A 20,737-nucleotide genomic window follows, 5' to 3' on the forward strand; every position below is an offset into this window, starting at 1 on the left:
AATGTTATTATACAGTGCTGATCACATTTATTTTTCTACAAACACCAAGCAAACACTACCCCCCCCCCCCCCCCGGTTATCTGTTTGGCTGTCCAGTATTTTTTTGAAGGACAGCTGGCAACCATAACAACATCTCACACAAAGCAGTATACAATCAAATAAACATATAAGATTATTATTCCCCCTTGTTCAATAATCCACCTAAGGAGATATTAACCCTTGATTCTATAAAGATAAAAGGCACCACACTCTGATCCTGTCTTCTGTGTTAACAGTATGTAATAAAAAAATGAAACAATCTTACCAGAATCTACGCCGTGGAGCAGGAACACGGCCCTTTAAGTGTGACAGGTCGTAGCATCGCTCCTGATATGGACTTGAGAGAAAAAGCAGTCTGCGAAACTCTTCAATGCCGATTGCTGTAGGAGCTGTTAATGACTCAGGATGGTGTCGCATAAGAACTCTCCCTGCATCTCCGGACTCTAACTTTCACCAAGGCCCTCACTGAGAAGCTTATAGGGCAACTTAAAACTCCTGTCTCATTGCGAAGAGTAGTACCCTCTATAAGAGACGAAAACAAATTCTGACACTTCTCTACCGACCTACGGGGACAAAAGGCAAAGAATGACTGGGGGATGAGGGAAGTGGAAGGAGTATTTAAGCTTTTGGCTGGAGTGTATTTGCCTCCTCCTGGTGGCCAGGTTCTTATTTCCCAAAAGTAATGAATGCAGCTGTGGAATCTTTCCAATTAGGAAGAAAAAGCACCTACCTGCATATCCAGCTGCCAGACAGGATCAGAGACCTGTAGAAAAAGAAAGAACAGAGTAACCAACTCTGGCTTTCTATACCTAGGGCAGCAAATATGTTAGAAAACAAAGCAAGGACCACCTCACCACTTTCTAACTGCTTAAAAGCCACTACTACTTTTACCCAAGAGATTGATGTGGACACAGCTAAACCCCAATCCTTGCTTGCAGGGAAAAGTACCCCAAAAAAGAAATAAATATCTTCAGACACCAACTTCACATCTTCCATCGACAGAGGCAAAGAGAATGACTGGGGGTTATGCGTAAGAGAAGTGACACTTAACAGCTTTGCTGGGGTGCTCTTTGCCTCCCCCTGCTGGCCAGGAGTGAATATCCCACTAGTAATTGGAATGATGTTGTGGACTCTCCATGTCTTAGGAAAGAAATATATCTACACACATTTATACATATTTGTATTGTGTGATTCTTGCGTTTTTTTTTTTTTTAAAAACAATATATTAGACTCATTCAGTAATATTAGCCCTACATAGTTTAATGTCCTGACTTGACTACTGTAATAACCTACTTACTGGCCTTCTGCTCTCCTGCCTCTCCCCCCTTAAATCCATCCTAAATGCCTCTGCCAGTCAAATCCACCTTTCCTGTCAATCTGTATCTGCTGCACCTCTCTGGGAGTCCCTTCACTTTCTACCCATTTACAGCAGAATTCAATTCAAAAGTCTCACCCTGACCTACAAAGCCCTTACACCTCTTCAAAACCTGTCCTCACTCAACAAATATACTCCAGCCCACCCCCTAAGATCCAACAATGACCTGCTCTTTGCAACTTCTAGTATCACCTCTTCCCATGCTAGAGTGTAGGACGTCTCTCGTGTGACACCTACTCTCTGGAAGACACTTTCTCACGCTGTCAGACTTTCCCCCAATCTGACTTCTTTTAAATGCTCCCTAAAGACATTTTTGTTCAGGGAAGCCTACTCAGACCTAGTTTCTTTACAGGTGGTAAAGTTTGGAAACTGTTGGTAAAAACCATTTATCTCATTAAAGTCTATGGAGAATTGTTTTGTTACCACCAGTTTCCAAACCTTACCACCTGAATGGAAACTAGGCCTTAGTAACCAATGAATTCCACTTACCCAACTATTTCCCTCATCTAACTCTGTATTAACATAATTTCTCATCCTTGCAGTCCTCACCTCCTGTTTCTCACCCTCATACCCTTCTAGAATGTAAGTTCCCACAGGAATAAGACCCTCAATTCCTCCTGTATTTGTCAAATTATGTATCTTACAAGCTTCATATCAGTCTTACTTATATCAATTGTACCCATGGACAGCGCGCTGCTGAATATGTTGGCGCAAATAGTTTTCTATGCAACACTGATAGGTCATAAGAATTTCTATAGATTCCTTTACAAACGAAGAATGAGGTCTCAGATCAATTCTTGCAACTTTACAAGTCAACTGCTTATAAAAGTCTGTGTGCTAAATATGTAGAACTAGTAAGTGTACTTGTGGTTTTATATACAGGTATACCTCACTTTATAGCGCTTCGCTAATACATCGCTTTGTGGAGCTGAAGTTCAACCTCCAAGGATTTTGAAACAATGCTGTAATCATCGTGGGATTGCGAGAAAAGTGACTGGCAACATTTTGTTATGTGCAATTCACTCTGTTTACAGCATTACAGTGCAATCTGTGTCTCACTGTTATAGTCTGGCAAATTATACTACAGTTATTGTCACTATTTTACAGGTACAGTATTTATTGAATACTTATTGAATACTGTGCTAGAGTTAAACTAAACATAGCACTATTGTACCCCTAATATATGTTAGTTCAAACATGTATTCAAGTCTTTAAACACACTGGCAAGTGAAAAGAAAGCTAAAATGGGCTAGTTTCACTTTAAGGTGATTTTCACTTTACAGCGGAGCTCCGGTCCCTAACCCGCTGTATGAGGGGGGTATACCTGTACTTAGATATGGAACAGAGAACAAGTGCAGGATAAAATACTCACATTTCCAGAGCAAGTTCTGCCTATGAGCATCAAAAATAAATTCCAGGCCTGACTGCACCCTTTGCATATAACTGTGGGAAATGCTGCTCATATACAAAGAATATTAAAAAAGTAAAAATTGTAATGATATTTTTCTTTTATGTGTAACTTTATTGAAAGAAATATCATCTTACAAGATTCTGTGCACAAGAAATTATTGCTCCAAATAAACACACAACAATCTGAACATAAAAACCACATGTTTTTTTATTATAATTATTTAAATACAAAATAAATCTTTCACAATAAGGTCACTTGCTTGATGAGATGGCACACAGTATTAACTTTCTTCAGTTAAACACTTATTTGTCCAGAGCAAAACACATTATTCTGCTAAGGTCATTCACTGACTGAACCAAAAGCTGAAACTGGAAAAAGCAATACAAACTTCCAATTCGTTTTATTAGTGAATGTGGGAGGGAAATACACCTATCATTACTGCCCCTCTTCTCTCCCCAAACAACAATGTAACAAAGTCAATGAAACATTCTAATTCTCATTTGACAGAAAAAAAAAAAAAAACTAAACCGTAACAAAATCCTTTAATATTTTGACTGCCAAGCCAGTCAACGCATGGCAGAGTAATGCTTTGCTATCCACTTTGGTAACCAGGGGGTTATAAAAGCACAACAGTCTAAAACACCCTCCTCTGGCCTCTTTCTGGAAGACAATGGTAAACGCACATGGCGGACACTATGGGTTGAGGTTGGCATCTGGTTGCATTTGGGAATAATATAGTTGTTTATGATCGGAATGAAATATAGTGAAATCTTACTAGGCAGACCTCACTACCTGTATTGAAGCACACTACCTATTTTATGACATGCTGCATTTTGTCAGTGGGTAGAAAGGGCCTTAAATCCAATTCTTTATTTTGTTTGTTTTAGAAACGGCAGTTATTGGCAGCACTTTAAAATATGGCCCTTAAATCGCTTTTGCCAATACATATATATAAAAAAATATAATAAAAAAAATATATCAGCATTTATGCTGGTTATGGACGAGGTTAGTTTATCAAGGGGTTACACAGCTAGGTGCTTTAAAGTGTATTCCCAGGTATAAAGTGCTGCTTGCCCTACACCTCTGTCACCAACCCAACACTGCTGCAGAGGAAGCAGCATAATCGAATAGTCTTAATTATTTTTATTAAGAAAAAAACCTTACATGTCTAAAATAAAATGGTAAAAGCAGCAAATGATTTTGATTTAAAGATCCAATGTTCTTGATGTCCGTTCACGCACACACAGCTTGAAGGGATGTGCAAGGCCGGTTCTCCTTAAGAAACAATGTTCTCTACATAGTTTGCGGGATAGAGTCCAGTTCTCCCAGATAAAAGATGCCCCCTGCACCACCCCTGTTCATCTTCTTCACCAAGTCTTATGAGCTCCTCTCCTGGCAAAAACAAAATGTTTATTAGTATTTAGAGGTTAAAGCATTTAGATTGGATAGAACTTGTGGCTCTGGTCATACAGAGTCTAAGAACTGTAATTCTCCACATTCATTTCTGATATACATGATTAATGTCCCTTTAATCGGTTACAAAGTCATTTTGTCAATACAACCTGCTGAGTAAGTATATTTTATAATCATGGGCTGCTTTTGTGACCAGGCTCATGTTTTTTTTTTTTTATTATTCTACTTACCTGAATGCAAACACTTTCATCGGACTCTATAAAATAAAATAATGTGACTAGCTTTTCAATTTTAAGGAGTCTCATAAATGTGAAAAAATTTGGCAGCCCGACTATAACAAATAATAATAAAAAATGATACAGATCCACCTTTACACCTCTCATCTTCTATCTCACAGATCCGGAGTACAAAAACATAATTTATGCTTACCTGATAAATTCCTTTCTTCTGTAGTGTGATCAGTCCACGGGTCATCATTACTTCTGGGATATTACTCCTCCCCAACAGGAAGTGCAAGAGGATTCACCCAGCAGAGCTGCATATAGCTCCTCCCCTCTACGTCAATCCCAGTCATTCGACCAAGGACCAACGAGAAAGGAGAAGCCAAGGGTGTAGTGGTGACTGGAGTATAATTTAAAAAATATTTACCTGCCTTAAAAAAACAGGGCGGGCCGTGGACTGATCACACTACAGAAGAAAGGAATTTATCAGGTAAGCATAAAACAGAATTTATGTTTACCTGATAAATTACTTTCTCCAACGGTGTGTCCGGTCCACGGCGTCATCCTTACTTGTGGGATATTCTCTTCCCCAACAGGAAATGGCAAAGAGCCCAGCAAAGCTGGTCACATGATCCCTCCTAGGCTCCGCCTTCCCCAGTCATTCGACCGACGTAAAGGAGGAATATTTGCATAGGAGAAATCATACGATACCGTGGTGACTGTAGTTAAAGAAAATAAATCATCAGACCTGATTAAAAAACCAGGGCGGGCCGTGGACCGGACACACCGTTGGAGAAAGTAATTTATCAGGTAAACATAAATTCTGTTTTCTCCAACATAGGTGTGTCCGGTCCACGGCGTCATCCTTACTTGTGGGAACCAATACCAAAGCTTTAGGACACGGATGAAGGGAGGGAGCAAATCAGGTTACCTAAATGGAAGGCACCACGGTTTGCAAAACCTTTCTCCCAAAAATAGCCTCAGAAGAAGCAAAAGTATCAAATTTGTAAAATTTGGTAAAAGTGTGCAGTGAAGACCAAGTCGCTGCCTTACATATCTGATCAACAGAAGCCTCGTTCTTAAAGGGCCCATGTGGAAGCCACGGCCCTAGTGGAATGAGCTGTGATTCTTTCAGGAGGCTGCCGTCCGGCAGTCTCATAAGCCAATCTGATGATGCTTTTAAGCCAAAAAGATAGAGAGGTAGAAGTTGCTTTTTGACCTCTCCTTTTACCAGAATAAACAACAAACAAGGAAGATGTTTGTCTGAAATCCTTTGTAGCATCTAAATAGAATTTTAGAGCACGGACAACGTCCAAATTGTGTAACAAACGTTCCTTCTATGAAACTGGATTCAGACACAAAGAAGGTACAACTATCTCCTGGTTAATATTTTTGTTGGAAACAACCTTCGGAATAAAACCAGGCTCAGTACGTAAAACCACCTTATCTGCATGGACCAGATAGGGCGGAGAACACTGCAGAGCAGATAACTCAGAAACTCTTCTAGCGGAAGAAATTGCAACCTAAAACAAAACTTTCCAAGATAATAACTTAATATCTACGGAATGTAAGGGTTCAAACGGAACCCCTTGAAGAACTGAAAGAACTAGATTAAGACTCAAGGGAAGAGTCAAAGGTCTGTAAACAGGCTTGATTCTAACCAGAGCCTGAACAAACGCTTAAACGTCTGGCACAGCTGCCAGCCTTTTGTGAAGTAAAACAGATAAAGCAGAGATCTGTCCCTTCAGAGAACTCGCAGAAAATCCTTCCTACAAACCTTCTTGTAGAAAGGAAAGAATCTTAGGAATCTTTATCTTGTTCCATGGGAATCCTTTAGATTCACACCAACAGATATTAAAAGTAATAATCTGCCAAATATACTTAGTAAAGTAATCGTTTTAGCCCAGAAAAATGTCTACCAGTTTTTTAAGCCCTAATGAAGCCCTTTATTCTTTTACTTAAACTAAGAAAATGGCTTACCGGTTCCCATAGGGAAAATGACAGCTTCCAGCATTACCGAGTCTTGTTAGAAATGTGTCATACCTCAAGCAGCAAAAGTCTGCTCACTGTTTCCCCCAACTGAAGTTAATTCCTCTCAACAGTCCTGTGTGGACACAGCCATCGATTTTAGTAACGGTTGCTAAAATCATTTTCCTCTTACAAACAGAAATCTTCATCTCTTTCCTGTTTCAGAGTAAATAGTACATACCAGCACTATTTTAAAATAACAAACTCTTGATTGAAGAATAAAAACTACATTTAAACACCAAAAAACTCTAAGCCATCTCCGTGGAGATGTTGCCTGTACAACGGCAAAGAGAATGACTGGGGAAGGCGGAGCCTAGGAGGGATCATGTGACCAGCTTTGCTGGGCTCTTTGCCATTTCCTGTTGGGGAAGAGAATATCCCACAAGTAAGGATGACGCCGTGGACCGGACACACCTATGTTGGAGAAATTATGTTTTCTTCTGTTAAGTGTGATCAGTCCACGGGTCATCATTACTTCTGGGATACCAATACCAAAGCAAAAGTACACGGATGACGGGAGGGATAGGCAGGCTCTTTATACAGAAGGAACCACTGCCTGAAGAACCTTTCTCCCAAAAATAGCCTCCAAGGAAGCAAAAGTGTCAAATTTGTAAAATTTGGAAAAAGTATGAAGCGAAGACCAAGTTGCAGCCTTGCAAATCTGTTCAACAGAGGCCTCATTCTTGAAGGCCCAAGTGGAAGCCACAGCTCTAGTAGAATGAGCTGTAATTCTTTCAGGAGGCTGCTGTCCAGCAGTCTCATAAGCTAAACGTATTATGCTACGAAGCCAAAAGGAAAGAGAGGTAGCAGAAGCCTTTTGACCTCTCCTCTGACCAGAGTAAACGACAAACAGAGAAGACGTTTGTCGAAATTCCTTAGTTGCCTGTAAGTAAAATTTTAGGGCACGAACTACGTCCAGATTGTGCAGTAGACGTTCCTTCTTCGAAGAAGGATTTGGACACAAAGAAGGAACAACAATCTCTTGATTGATATTCCTGTTAGTGACTACCTTAGGTAAGAACCCAGGTTTAGTACGCAGAACTACCTTATCCGAATGAAAAATCAAATAAGGAGAATCACAATGTAAGGCTGATAATTCAGAGACTCTTCGAGCCGAGGAAAACAGAATTTATGTTTACCTGATAAATTTCTTTCTCCAACGGTGTGTCCGGTCCACGGCGTCATCCTTACTTGTGGGATATTCTCTTCCCCAACAGGAAATGGCAAAGAGCCCAGCAAAGCTGGTCACATGATCCCTCCTAGGCTCCGCCTACCCCAGTCATTCGACCGACGTTAAGGAGGAATATTTGCATAGGAGAAACCATATGGTACCGTGGTGACTGTAGTTAAAGAAAATAAATTATCAGACCTGATTAAAAAACCAGGGCGGGCCGTGGACCGGACACACCGTTGGAGAAAGAAATTTATCAGGTAAACATAAATTCTGTTTTCTCCAACATAGGTGTGTCCGGTCCACGGCGTCATCCTTACTTGTGGGAACCAATACCAAAGCTTTAGGACACGGATGAAGGGAGGGAGCAAATCAGGTCACCTAAATGGAAGGCACCACGGCTTGCAAAACCTTTCTCCCAAAAATAGCCTCAGAAGAAGCAAAAGTATCAAACTTGTAAAATTTGGTAAAAGTGTGCAGTGAAGACCAAGTCGCTGCCCTACATATCTGATCAACAGAAGCCTCGTTCTTGAAGGCCCATGTGGAAGCCACAGCCCTAGTGGAATGAGCTGTGATTCTTTCGGGAGGCTGCCGTCCGGCAGTCTCGTAAGCCAATCTGATGATGCTTTTAATCCAAAAAGAGAGAGAGGTAGAAGTTGCTTTTTGACCTCTCCTTTTACCTGAATAAACAACAAACAAGGAAGATGTTTGTCTAAAATCCTTTGTAGCATCTAAATAGAATTTTAGAGCGCGAACAACATCCAAATTGTGCAACAAACGTTCCTTCTTTGAAACTGGTTTTGGACACAGAGAAGGTACGATAATCTCCTGGTTAATGTTTTTGTTAGAAACAACTTTTGGAAGAAAACCAGGTTTAGTACGTAAAACCACCTTATCTGCATGGAACACCAGATAAGGAGGAGAACACTGCAGAGCAGATAATTCTGAGACTCTTCTAGCAGAAGAAATCGCAACTAAAAACAAAACTTTCCAAGATAATAACTTAATATCAACGGAATGTAAGGGTTCAAACGGAACCCCCTGAAGAACTGAAAGAACTAAATTGAGACTCCAAGGAGGAGTCAAAGGTTTGTAAACAGGCTTGATTCTAACCAGAGCCTGAACAAAGGCTTGAACATCTGGCACAGCTGCCAGCTTTTTGTGAAGTAATACCGACAAGGCAGAAATCTGTCCCTTCAGGGAACTAGCAGATAATCCTTTTTCCAATCCTTCTTGAAGGAAGGATAGAATCCTAGGAATCTTAACCTTGTCCCAAGGGAATCCTTTAGATTCACACCAACAGATATATTTTTTCCAAATTTTGTGGTAAATCTTTCTAGTTACAGGCTTTCTGGCCTGAACAAGAGTATCGATAACAGAATCTGAGAATCCTCGCTTCGATAAAATCAAGCGTTCAATCTCCAAGCAGTCAGCTGGAGTGAAACCAGATTCGGATGTTCGAACGGACCCTGAACAAGAAGGTCTCGTCTCAAAGGTAGCTTCCAAGGTGGAGCCGATGACATATTCACCAGATCTGCATACCAAGTCCTGCGTGGCCACGCAGGAGCTATCAAGATCACCGACGCCCTCTCCTGATTGATCCTGGCTACCAGCCTGGGGATGAGAGGAAATGGCGGGAACACATAAGCTAGTTTGAAGGTCCAAGGTGCTACTAGTGCATCCACTAGAGCCGCCTTGGGATCCCTGGATCTGGCCCCGTAGCAAGGAACTTTGAAGTTCTGACGAGAGGCCATCAGATCCATGTCTGGAATGCCCCACAGGTGAGTGACTTGGGCAAAGATTTCCGGATGGAGTTCCCACTCCCCCGGATGCAATGTCTGACGACTCAGAAAATCCGCTTCCCAATTTTCCACTCCTGGGATGTGGATAGCAGACAGGTGGCAGGAGTGAGACTCCGCCCATAGAATGATTTTGGTCACTTCTTCCATCGCTAGGGAACTCCTTGTTCCCCCCTGATGGTTGATGTACGCAACAGTTGTCATGTTGTCTGATTGAAACCGTATGAACTTGGTCCTCGCTAGCCGAGGCCAGGCCTTGAGAGCATTGAATATCGCTCTCAGTTCCAGAATATTTATCGGTAGAAGAGATTCTTCCCGAGACCAAAGACCCTGAGCTTTCAGGGATCCCCAGACCGCGCCCCAGCCCATCAGACTGGCGTCGGTCGTGACAATGACCCACTCTGGTCTGCGGAACGTCATCCCTTGAGACAGATTGTCCAGGGACAGCCACCAACGGAGTGAGTCTCTGGTCCTCTGATTTACTTGTATCTTCGGAGACAAGTCTGTATAGTCCCCATTCCACTGACTGAGCATGCACAGTTGTAATGGTCTTAGATGAATGCGCGCAAAAGGAACTATGTCCATCGCCGCTACCATCAACCCGATCACTTCCATGCACTGAGCTATGGAAGGAAGAGGAACGGAATGAAGTATCCGACAAGAGTCTAGAAGTTTTGTTTTTCTGGCCTCTGTTAGAAAGATCCTCATTTCTAAAGAGTCTATAATTGTTCCCAAGAAGGGAACCCTTGTTGACGGGGATAGAGAACTCTTTTCCACGTTCACTTTCCAGCCGTGAGATCTGAGAAAGGCCAGGACAATGTCCGTGTGAGCCTTTGCTTGAGGAAGGGACGACGCTTGAATCAGAATGTCGTCCAGGTAAGGTACTACTGCAATGCCCCTTGGTCTTAGCACCGCTAGAAGGGAGCCTAGTACCTTTGTGAAAATCCTTGGAGCAGTGGCTAATCCGAAAGGAAGCGCCACGAACTGGTAATGTTTGTCCAGGAATGCAAACCTTAGGAACCGATGATGTTCCTTGTGGATAGGAATATGTAGATACGCATCCTTTAAATCCACCGTGGTCATGAATTGACCCTCCTGGATGGAAGGAAGAATAGTTCGAATGGTTTCCATCTTGAAAGATGGAACCTTGAGAAACTTGTTTAAGATCTTGAGATCTAAGATTGGTCTGAACGTTCCCTCTTTTTTGGGAACTATGAACAGATTGGAGTAGAACCCCATCCCTTGTTCTCTTAGTGGAACAGGATGAATCACTCCCATTTTTAACAGGTCTTCTACACAATGTAAGAACGCCTGTCTTTTTATGTGGTCTGAAGACAACTGAGACCTGTGGAACCTCCCCCTTGGGGGAAGTCCCTTGAATTCCAGAAGATAACCCTGGGAGACTATTTCTAGCGCCCAAGGATCCAGAACATCTCTTGCCCAAGCCTGAGCGAAGAGAGAGAGTCTGCCCCCCACCAGATCCGGTCCCGGATCGGGGGCCAATATTTCATGCTGTCTTGGTAGCAGTGGCAGGCTTCTTGGCCTGCTTTCCCTTGTTCCAGCCTTGCATTGGTCTCCAAGCTGGCTTGGCTTGAGAAGTATTACCCTCTTGCTTAGAGGACGTAGCACTTTGGGCTGGTCCGTTTTTACGAAAGGGACGAAAATTAGGTCTATTTTTCGCCTTGAAAGGCCGATCCTGAGGAAGGGCGTGGCCCTTACCCCCAGTGATATCCGAGATAATCTCTTTCAAGTCAGGGCCAAACAGCGTTTTCCCCTTGAAAGGAATGTTTAGTAGCTTGTTCTTGGAAGACGCGTCAGCCGACCAAGATTTCAACCAAAGCGCTCTGCGCGCCACAATAGCAAACCCAGAATTCTTAGCCGCTAACCTAGCCAATTGCAAAGTGGCGTCTAGGGTGAAAGAATTAGCCAATTTGAGAGCATTGATTCTGTCCATAATCTCCTCATAAGGAGGAGAATCACTATCGCGCGCCTTTATCAGTTCATCAAACCAGAAACATGCGGCTGTAGTGACAGGGACAATGCATGAAATTGGTTGTAGAAGGTAACCCTGCTGAACAAACATCTTTTTAAGCAAACCTTCTAATTTTTTATCCATAGGATCTTTGAAAGCGCAACTATCCTCTATGGGTATAGTGGTGCGTTTGTTTAAAGTAGAAACCGCTCCCTCGACCTTGGGGACTGTCTGCCATAAGTCCTTTCTGGGGTCGACCATAGGAAACAATTTTTTAAATATGGGGGGAGGGACGAAAGGAATACCGGGCCTTTCCCATTCTTTATTAACAATGTCCGCCACCCGCTTGGGTATAGGAAAAGCTTCTGGGAGCTCCGGCACCTCTAGGAACTTGTCCATTTTACATAGTTTCTCTGGGATGACCAACTTTTCACAATCATCCAGAGTGGATAATACCTCCTTAAGCAGAATGCGGAGATGTTCCAACTTAAATTTAAATGCAATTACATCAGGTTCAGCCTGTTGAGAAATGTTCCCTGAATCAGTAATTTCTCCCTCAGACAAAACCTCCCTGGCCCCCTCAGATTGGGTTAGGGGCCCTTCAGAGATATTAATATCAGCGTCGTCATGCTCTTCAGTAACTAAAACAGAGCAGCCACGCTTACGCTGACAAGGGTTCATTTTGGCTAAAATGTTTTTGACAGAATTATCCATTACAGCCGTTAATTGTTGCATAGTAAGCAGTATTGGCGCGCTAGATGTACTAGGGGCCTCCTGAGTGGGCAAGACTCGTGTAGACGAAGGAGGGAATGATGCAGTACCATGCTTACTCCCCTCACTTGAGGAATCATCTTGGGCATCATTGTCATTATCACATAAATCACATTTATTTAAATGAACAGGAATTCTGGCTTCCCCACATTCAGAACACAGTCTATCTGGTAGTTCAGACATGTTAAACAGGCATAAACTTGATAATAAAGTACAAAAAACGTTTTAAAATAAAACCGTTACTGTCACTTTAAATTTTAAACTGAACACACTTTATTACTGCAATTGCGAAAAAACATGAAGGAATTGTACAAAATTCACCAAATTTTCACCACAGTGTCTTAAAGCCTTAAAAGTATTGCACCCCAAATTTGGAAGCTTTAACCCTTAAAATAACGGAACCGGAGCCGTTTTAACACTTTAACCCCTTTACAGTCCCTGGTATCTGCTTTGCTGAGACCCAACCAAGCCCAAAGGGGAATACGATACCAAATGACGCCTTCAGAAAGTCTTTTCTAAGTATCAGAGCTCCTCTCACATGCGACTGCATGCCATGCCTCTCAAAAACAAGTGCGCCACACCGGCGCGAAAATGAGGCTCTGCTTATGCTTTGGGAAAGCCCCAGAGAAATAAGGTGTCTAATACAGTGCCTGCCGATATTATAATATCAATAAAACCCAGATAAAATGATTCCTCAAAGCTAAATATGTTTTAAAACTGAATCGATTTAGCCCAGAAAAGTCTACAATCTTAATAAGCCCTTGTGAAGCCCTTATTTACCATCGTAATAAACATGGCTTACCGGATCCCATAGGGAAAAATGACAGCTTCCAGCATTACATCGTCTTGTTAGAATGTGTCATACCTCAAGCAGCAAGAGACTGCACACTGTTCCCCCAACTGAAGTTAATTGCTCTCAACAGTCCTGTGTGGAACAGCCATGGATTTTAGTTACGGTGCTAAAATCATTTTCCTCATACAAACAGAAATCTTCATCTCTTTTCTGTTTCTGAGTAAATAGTACATACCAGCACTATTTTAAAATAACAAACTCTTGATTGAATAATAAAAACTACAGTTAAACACTAAAAAACTCTAAGCCATCTCCGTGGAGATGTTGCCTGTACAACGGCAAAGAGAATGACTGGGGTAGGCGGAGCCTAGGAGGGATCATGTGACCAGCTTTGCTGGGCTCTTTGCCATTTCCTGTTGGGGAAGAGAATATCCCACAAGTAAGGATGACGCCGTGGACCGGACACACCTATGTTGGAGAAATAGCCATTAAAAATAGAACTTTCCAAGATAACAACTTTATATCAATGGAATGAAGGGGTTCAAACCGAACGCCCTGTAAAACGTTAAGTACAAGGTTTAAGCTCCATGGCGGAGCAACAGTTTTAAACACAGGCTTAATCCTGGCCAAAGCCTGACAAAAAGCCTGAACGTCTGGAACTTCTGACAGACGTTTGTGTAACAGAATGGACAGAGCTGAGATCTGTCCCTTTAATGAACTAGCAGATAAACCCTTTTCTAAACCTTCTTGTAGAAAAGACAATATCCTAGGAATCCTAACCTTACTCCAAGAGTAACCTTTGGATTCACACCAATATAGGTATTTACGCCATATCTTATGGTAAATCCTTCTGGTAACAGGCTTCCTAGCCTGTATTAAGGTATCAATAACTGACTCAGAAAACCCTCGTCTTGATAAAATCAAGCGTTCAATTTCCAAGCAGTCAGCTTCAGAGAAGTTAGATTTTGATGTTTGAAAGGACCCTGTATCAGGAGATCCTGTTTCAGAGGTAGAGACCAAGGTGGACAGGATGACATGTCCACCAGGTCTGCATACCAAGTCCTGCGTGGCCATGCAGGTGCTATTAGAATCACTGATGCTCTCTCCTGTTTGATTCTGGCAATCAATCGAGGAAGCATCGGGAAGGGTGGAAACACGTAAGCCATCCTGAAGTCCCAAGGTGCTGTCAGGGCATCTATCAGGACTGCTCCTGGATCCCTGGATCTGGACCCGTAACGAGGAAGCTTGGCGTTCTGTCGAGACGCCATGAGATCTATCTCTGGTTTGCCCCAACGTCGAAGTATTTGGGCAAAGACCTCCGGATGAAGCTCCCACTCCCCCGGATGAAAAGTCTGACGACTTAAGAAATCCGCCTCCCAGTTCTCCACTCCCGGAATGTGGATTGCTGACAGGTGGCAAGAGTGAGACTCTGCCCAGCGAATTATCTTTGATACTTCCATCATTGCTAGGGAGCTTCTTGTCCCTCCCTGATGGTTGATGTAAGCTACCGTTGTGATGTTGTCCGACTGAAACCTGATGAACCCCCGAGTTGTCAACTGGGGCCAAGCCAGGAGGGCATTGAGAACTGCTCTCAATTCCAGAATGTTTATTGGCAGGAGACTCTCCTCCTGACTCCATTGTCCCTGAGCTTTCAGAGAATTCCAGACGGCACCCCAACCTAGAAGGCTGGCGTCTGTTGTTACAATTGTCCAGTCTGGTCTGCTGAATGGCATCCCCCTGGACAGATGTGGCCGAGAAAGCCACCATAGAAGAGAATTTCTGGTCTCTTGATCCAGATTCAGAGAAGGGGACAAATCTGAGTAATCCCCATTCCACTGACTTAGCATGCACAGTTGCAGTGGTCTGAGGTGTAAGCGAGCAAAAGGAACTATGTCCATTGCCGCTACCATTAAGCCGATTACCTCCATGCATTGAGCCACTGACGGGTGCTGAATGGAATGAAGGGTGCGGCAAGCACTTTTTAGTCTTGTTAACCTGTCCTCTGTCAGGTAAATCTTCATTTCTACAGAATCTATAAGAGTCCCCAGGAAGGGAACTCTTGTGAGTGGAACGAGTGAACTTTTCTTTTCGTTCACCTTCCATCCATGTGACCTTAGAAAAGCCAGTACTAACTCTGTATGAGACTTGGCAGTTTGAAAGCTTGAAGCTTGTATCAGAATGTCGTCTAGGTACGGAGCTACCGAGATTCCCCGCGGTCTTAGTACCGCCAGAAGAGCACCCAGAACCTTTGTGAAGATTCTTGGAGCTGTAGCCAATCCGAATGGAAGAGCTACAAACTGGTAATGCCTGTCTAGGAAGGCAAACCTTAGATACCGGTAATGATCTTTGTGAATCGGTATGTGAAGGTAAGCATCCTTTAAATCCACTGTGGTCATGTACTGACCCTTTTGGATCATGGGTAAAATTGTCCGAATAGTCTCCATTTTGAACGATGGAACTCTTAGGAATTTGTTTAGGATCTTTAAATCCAGGATTGGTCTGAAAGTTCCCTCTTTTTTGGGAACCACAAACAGATTTGAGTAAAACCCTTGTCCCTGTTCCGACCGTGGAACTGGATGGATTACTCCCATTAACAAAAGTTCTCGTACGCAGCGTAGAAACGCCTCTTTCTTTGTTTGGTTTGTTGACAACCTTGACAGATGAAATCTCTCTCTTGGAGGAGAGTATTTGAAGTCCAGAAGGTATCCCTGAGATATTATCTCTAGCGCCCATGGGTCCTGGACGTCTCTTGCCCAAGCCTGGGCGAAGAGAGAAAGTCTGCCCCCCACTAGATCCGATCCCGGATCGGGGGCCCTCAATTCATGCTGTTTTAGGGGCAGCAGCAGGTTTCCTGGCCTGCTTGCCCTTGTTCCAAGACTGGTTAGGTCTCCAGCTTTGTCTGTAGCGAGCAACAGATCCTTCTTGTTTTGGAGCAGTGGAAGTTGATGCTGCTCCTGCTTTGAAATTCCGAAAGGAACGAAAATTAGACTGTCTAGCCTTAGGTTTGGCTCTGTCTTGAGGCAGGGCGTGGCCCTTACCTCCTGTAATGTCAGCGATAATTTCTTTCAAACCGGGCCCAAATAAGGTCTGCCCTTTGAAAGGTATATTAAGTAATTTGGACTTAGAAGTTACATCAGCTGACCAGGATTTTAGCCACAGTGCTCTGCGCGCCTGAATGGCGAATCCGGAATTCTTAGCCGTAAGTTTAGTTAAATGTACTACGGCTTCCGAAATGAATGAATTAGCTAGCTTAAGGATTCTAAGCCTGTCCGTAATGTCGTCCAGAGTAGCTGAACTAAGGTTGTCTTCCAGAGACTCAATCCAGAATGCCGCTGCAGCCGTGACCGGCGCAATGCATGCAAGGGGTTGCAATATAAAACCTTGTTGAACAAACATTTTCTTAAGGTAACCCTCTAACTTTTTATCCATTGGATCTGAAAAGGCACAGCTATCCTCCACCGGGATAGTGGTACGCTTAGCTAAAGTAGAAACTGCTCCCTCCACCTTAGGGACCGTTTGCCATAAGTCCCGTGTGGTGGTGTCTATTGGAAACATCTTTCTAAATATTGGAGGGGGTGAGAACGGCACACCGGGTCTATCCCACTCCTTAGTAATAATTTCAGTTAGTCTCTTAGGTATAGGAAAAACGTCAGTACTTGTTGGTACAGCAAAATATTTATCCAACCTACACATTTTCTCTGGTATTGCAACTGTGTTACAATCATTCAGAGCCGCTAACACCTCCCCTAGTAATACACAGAGGTTTTCCAGCTTAAATTTAAAATTTGAAATATCTGAATCCAATCTGTTTGGATCAGAACAGTCAGCCGCAGAATGAAGCTCTCCGTCCTCATGTTCTGCAAGTTGTGACGCAGTATCTGACATGGCCCTAGCATTATCAGCGCACTCTGTTCTCACCCCAGAGTGATCACGCTTGCCTCTTAGCTCTGGTAATTTAGCCAAAACCTCAGTCATAACAGTAGCCATATCTTGTAATGTTATTTGTAATGGCCGCCCAGATGTACTGGGCGCCACAATATCGCGCACCTCCCGAGCGGGAGATGCAGGTACTGTCACGTGAGGCGAGTTAGTCGGCATAACTCTCCCCTCGTTGTTTGGTGAAATTTGTTCAATTTGTACAGATTGACTTTTATTTAAAGTAGCATCAATACAGTTAGTACATAAATTTCTATTGGGCTCCACTTTGGCATTAGCACAAATAGTACAGGTCTCATCCTCTGAATCAGACATGTTTAACACACTAGCAACTAAACTTGCAACTTGGAAATATTATTCAAGTAAAATACAATGAAAAACGTACTGTGCCTAAGAAGCACAGAAAGATATATGACAGTTGAAATCAATAAACTGAAAAGGTTACAGCATCAAACTTTGTAAAAACAAAACACAATTTTAGCAAAGGCTTGTTCCCATTAGCAAAGAATAACTAACCCTGATGGCATAAAAAAGTTAAAGAATAAACGTTTTTTTATCACAGTCAACTACAATCTCACAGCTCTGTTGTGAAGATTACTTCCCTCAAACAAGCTTTGAAGACCCCTGAGTTCTGTAAGATGAACCGGAACATGCAGGAAAAAACAATGAGCTTCTGACTGAAATTTTTGATGCGTAGCAAAAGCGCCAAAAAAAGGCCCCTCCCCCTCCCACACAACAGTGAGAGAGATCAGTAAACTGTCAGAATTAGATCAAGCAACTGCCAAGTGGAAAAATAGTGCCCAAACATTTTATTCACCCAGTATCTCAGAAAATGAAAACGATTTTACATTCCAGCAAAAACGTTTAACATAAATTAAGAGTTATTAAAAAGCCTGTTGCTTGCAAATAGGCTAAAGTCTTATATACACAGTGTAATTCCAGTGAAGTACCATTCCCCAGAATACTCAAATGTAAAATATACATACATGATATTATATTGGTATGGCAGGATTTTCTCATCAATTCCATTGTCAGAAAATAAAAGCTGCTACATACCTCTTTGCAGATTAATCTGCCCGCTGTCCCCTGATCTGAAGTTTACCTCTCCTCAGATGGCCGAGAAACAGCAATATGATCTTAACTACTCCGGCTAAAATCATAGAAAAAACTCTGGTAGATTCTTCTTCAAATTCTACCAGAGAAGGAATAACACACTGCGGTGCTATTAAAAATAACAAACTTTTGATTGAAGAAATAAAACTAAATAAAATCACCATAGTCCTCTCACACATCCTATCTAGTCGTTGGGTGCAAGAGAATGACTGGGAGTGACGTAGAGGGGAGGAGCTATATGCAGCTCTGCTGGGTGAATCCTCTTGCACTTCCTGTTGGGGAGGAGTAATATCCCAGAAGTAATGATGACCCGTGGACTGATCACACTTAACAGAAGAAATGGTTATTATCTTTCTATGCCTTCATATGTCAACACAAAGTTTGAGTTGCACACACATCAAACCTTAGTTCATACAAACGGAAGGTCTGCCAAGTGTTTATTAACTTTACTGGAGAACAGTAGACACTGATTACAGAATTTTTATGTAGTCTTCAAACAGATTAATATATCAGCAGTCTTAACATTATTAGAACAGATTAACACCTTGTTTGCTGCAATTGTTTTTCAATTGCCAAATTGCACCCACCACTAGACACGAGACTGGAGAAGACAGGCTTTCCCACTGTCATTGTGCTTGATTATTTTGCTGTAGCAGAAAAACTAAGACACTGCATAACTGCTACGTGCGACTAGAGGATCAGGATTAGCTTTAACAGATGACTGCAAAACAATGCACTTTATACTAATAGAATGACCATTAGGCCTTGTCCATAGACTAAAGCCTGGATTGGCTCCTCTAAATAGGGCAAATGCTGGGTGGAGTTTGGTTAATGAAAAACAAATCCAGCAAACACAATGTTAATTTGTTTTAGAAATGTTCAGACTTGGCTGATATGTTATTCTATAGCGGCACAACAGTAATTACAAGGTGATTACTCTGTCCCTTTAAGCAATATATCCAGTTTTGTGGGGGTACATTTGCATAACCTTAAAGTGATGGTAAACTCTCCCCTTTGTATAAACGGATCCGGAATGTTAGTGATATTTTAGATTGACTTTAATTCATCAGTTGTAATGAAGACGCGCTGTAACTTCCCTTTTAACGTAGATATGAAATTTAAATACTCCGCGCACTGGACGACCACTTCAAAACTAAATAATTTTTTTGGGAGCTAACAGTTGGAACTGTTCTCCAATTAGCATTTTAGTGAGAAAAAAAAAATTGTGCGAGTGCCGTACGACTAGAGCACTGATTGGAGATCAGTTCAAACCGTTAGCTCACAAAAAAAAATTGCTGGGTATTTGAATTTCAGTGCTACATTAAAAAGTTATAGTGCATCTTCATTAAACTGATTAAACTCCATCTAAAATATCACTAACATTCCGGGTATGTTTATACAAAGGGGAAAGTTTACCATCACTTCCTATGGCAGAAACTTAGTAAACTATATAAAATGACAACTTTTAGGAGCTGTCAACACAATAATTCTATTAGAAAAGATGACTGGTATGTGGAATATGAACACTCTTTGTTCTTACTTCAGGAACTTGAGCAGAAAAGAATCAAGCGGCTCACTGCACAGTACACCCAGTAGATGGCGATACTAGACACTGTTCTGTATACACAAGGCATGTACAGCCATATCTCGATTTATTGCACTTCGCCTTATTGTGCTTCACAGATATTGCTTTTTTTTTTTTTTTTTTTACAAATTGAAGGTATGTTCCAAAACACACCACCATTAAAAAGATGATGACTCACTGAAGGCTCAGACGATGGTTAGCATTTTTTTTTTAGCAATAAAGTATTTTTAAATTAAGATATGTACATTTTTTTAAGCATAATGCTGTTGCACACAAAAGACTACAGTATAGCGTAAACACATTTTATATGCACTGGGAAACAAAAAAATGTGTGACACTCACTTTATTGCGGTAGTCTGGAACCAAACCCCCAATATCTCTGAGGTACGCCTGTATATGTTAGCAAAACAAACCTACTAAATATTGTCAGTATAGTGAGTAAACCATCTAAGTTAATTTTTAATGGTTTTCACAGACTGGCATTCATGTGTCTTCAACTCAAATTAATTATTGTCTTAACATGGCAGTCTAAAGTAAAAATAAACTTATCTATTTTGTGTTTCATGCATTTTATTTCTTTACGCTTTCCAAAGGGATTAATAGGTAGTCGAAGTTGCACTCTGTAAACTCCCCCTTTGTACTCCAGATCAGGATACAACCAGTGACAGCAGCATATGTATGTATGCCTGATTCTTATTTGCTCACCAACTAAAATTATCATCTGTGGGAGAAGAGCATAACTTTGGCTACGTAGTAAAAGGAATTAATTTGTTTACAAATTAAAATTATATAACAATTATTTTTACACGATTGCCCCTTTAATGTTAAATACATGTATCTGAACATTAATAAAAAAAAAATGTATGCTTACCTGATAAATTTCTTTCTGGATATGGTGAGTCCAGGGCGTCCGCAATTACTGTTGGAAATATCACTCCTGGCCAGCAGGAGGAGGCAAAGAGCACCACAGCAAAGCTGTTAAGTATCACTCCCCTAACCACAAACCCCAGTCATTCGACAGAAGGTAAATGGAGAAAAAAGGAGTAACACAAGGTGTAAAGGGTGCCTGAGGTTTAGTAAAAAAAAAAATATATAGTCTAAAAATAAACG

General features: G+C 41.8%; 1 protein-coding gene across 8 annotated transcripts in view; it reads right to left on the bottom strand.

Annotated features, from left to right (window-relative positions):
- Positions 1-3,008: 3,008 nt before the first annotated feature.
- PACSIN3 (protein kinase C and casein kinase substrate in neurons 3) overlaps positions 3,009-20,737 on the bottom strand; it is a 327,454-nt gene continuing 309,725 nt past the window's right edge. For all 8 annotated transcript variants that reach the window (XM_053720325.1, XM_053720322.1, XM_053720329.1 and 5 more), the window contains one exon: positions 3,009-4,217. In XM_053720325.1, coding sequence (XP_053576300.1) covers positions 4,102-4,217 — 116 coding nt within the window. In that variant the 3' untranslated portion in view covers positions 3,009-4,101. The remainder of the gene's footprint in view (positions 4,218-20,737) is intronic.

The sequence above is a fragment of the Bombina bombina genome, chromosome 7 (genome assembly GCF_027579735.1).
Source record: "Bombina bombina isolate aBomBom1 chromosome 7, aBomBom1.pri, whole genome shotgun sequence".
In the NCBI taxonomy this organism is placed as follows: domain Eukaryota; kingdom Metazoa; phylum Chordata; class Amphibia; order Anura; family Bombinatoridae; genus Bombina; species Bombina bombina.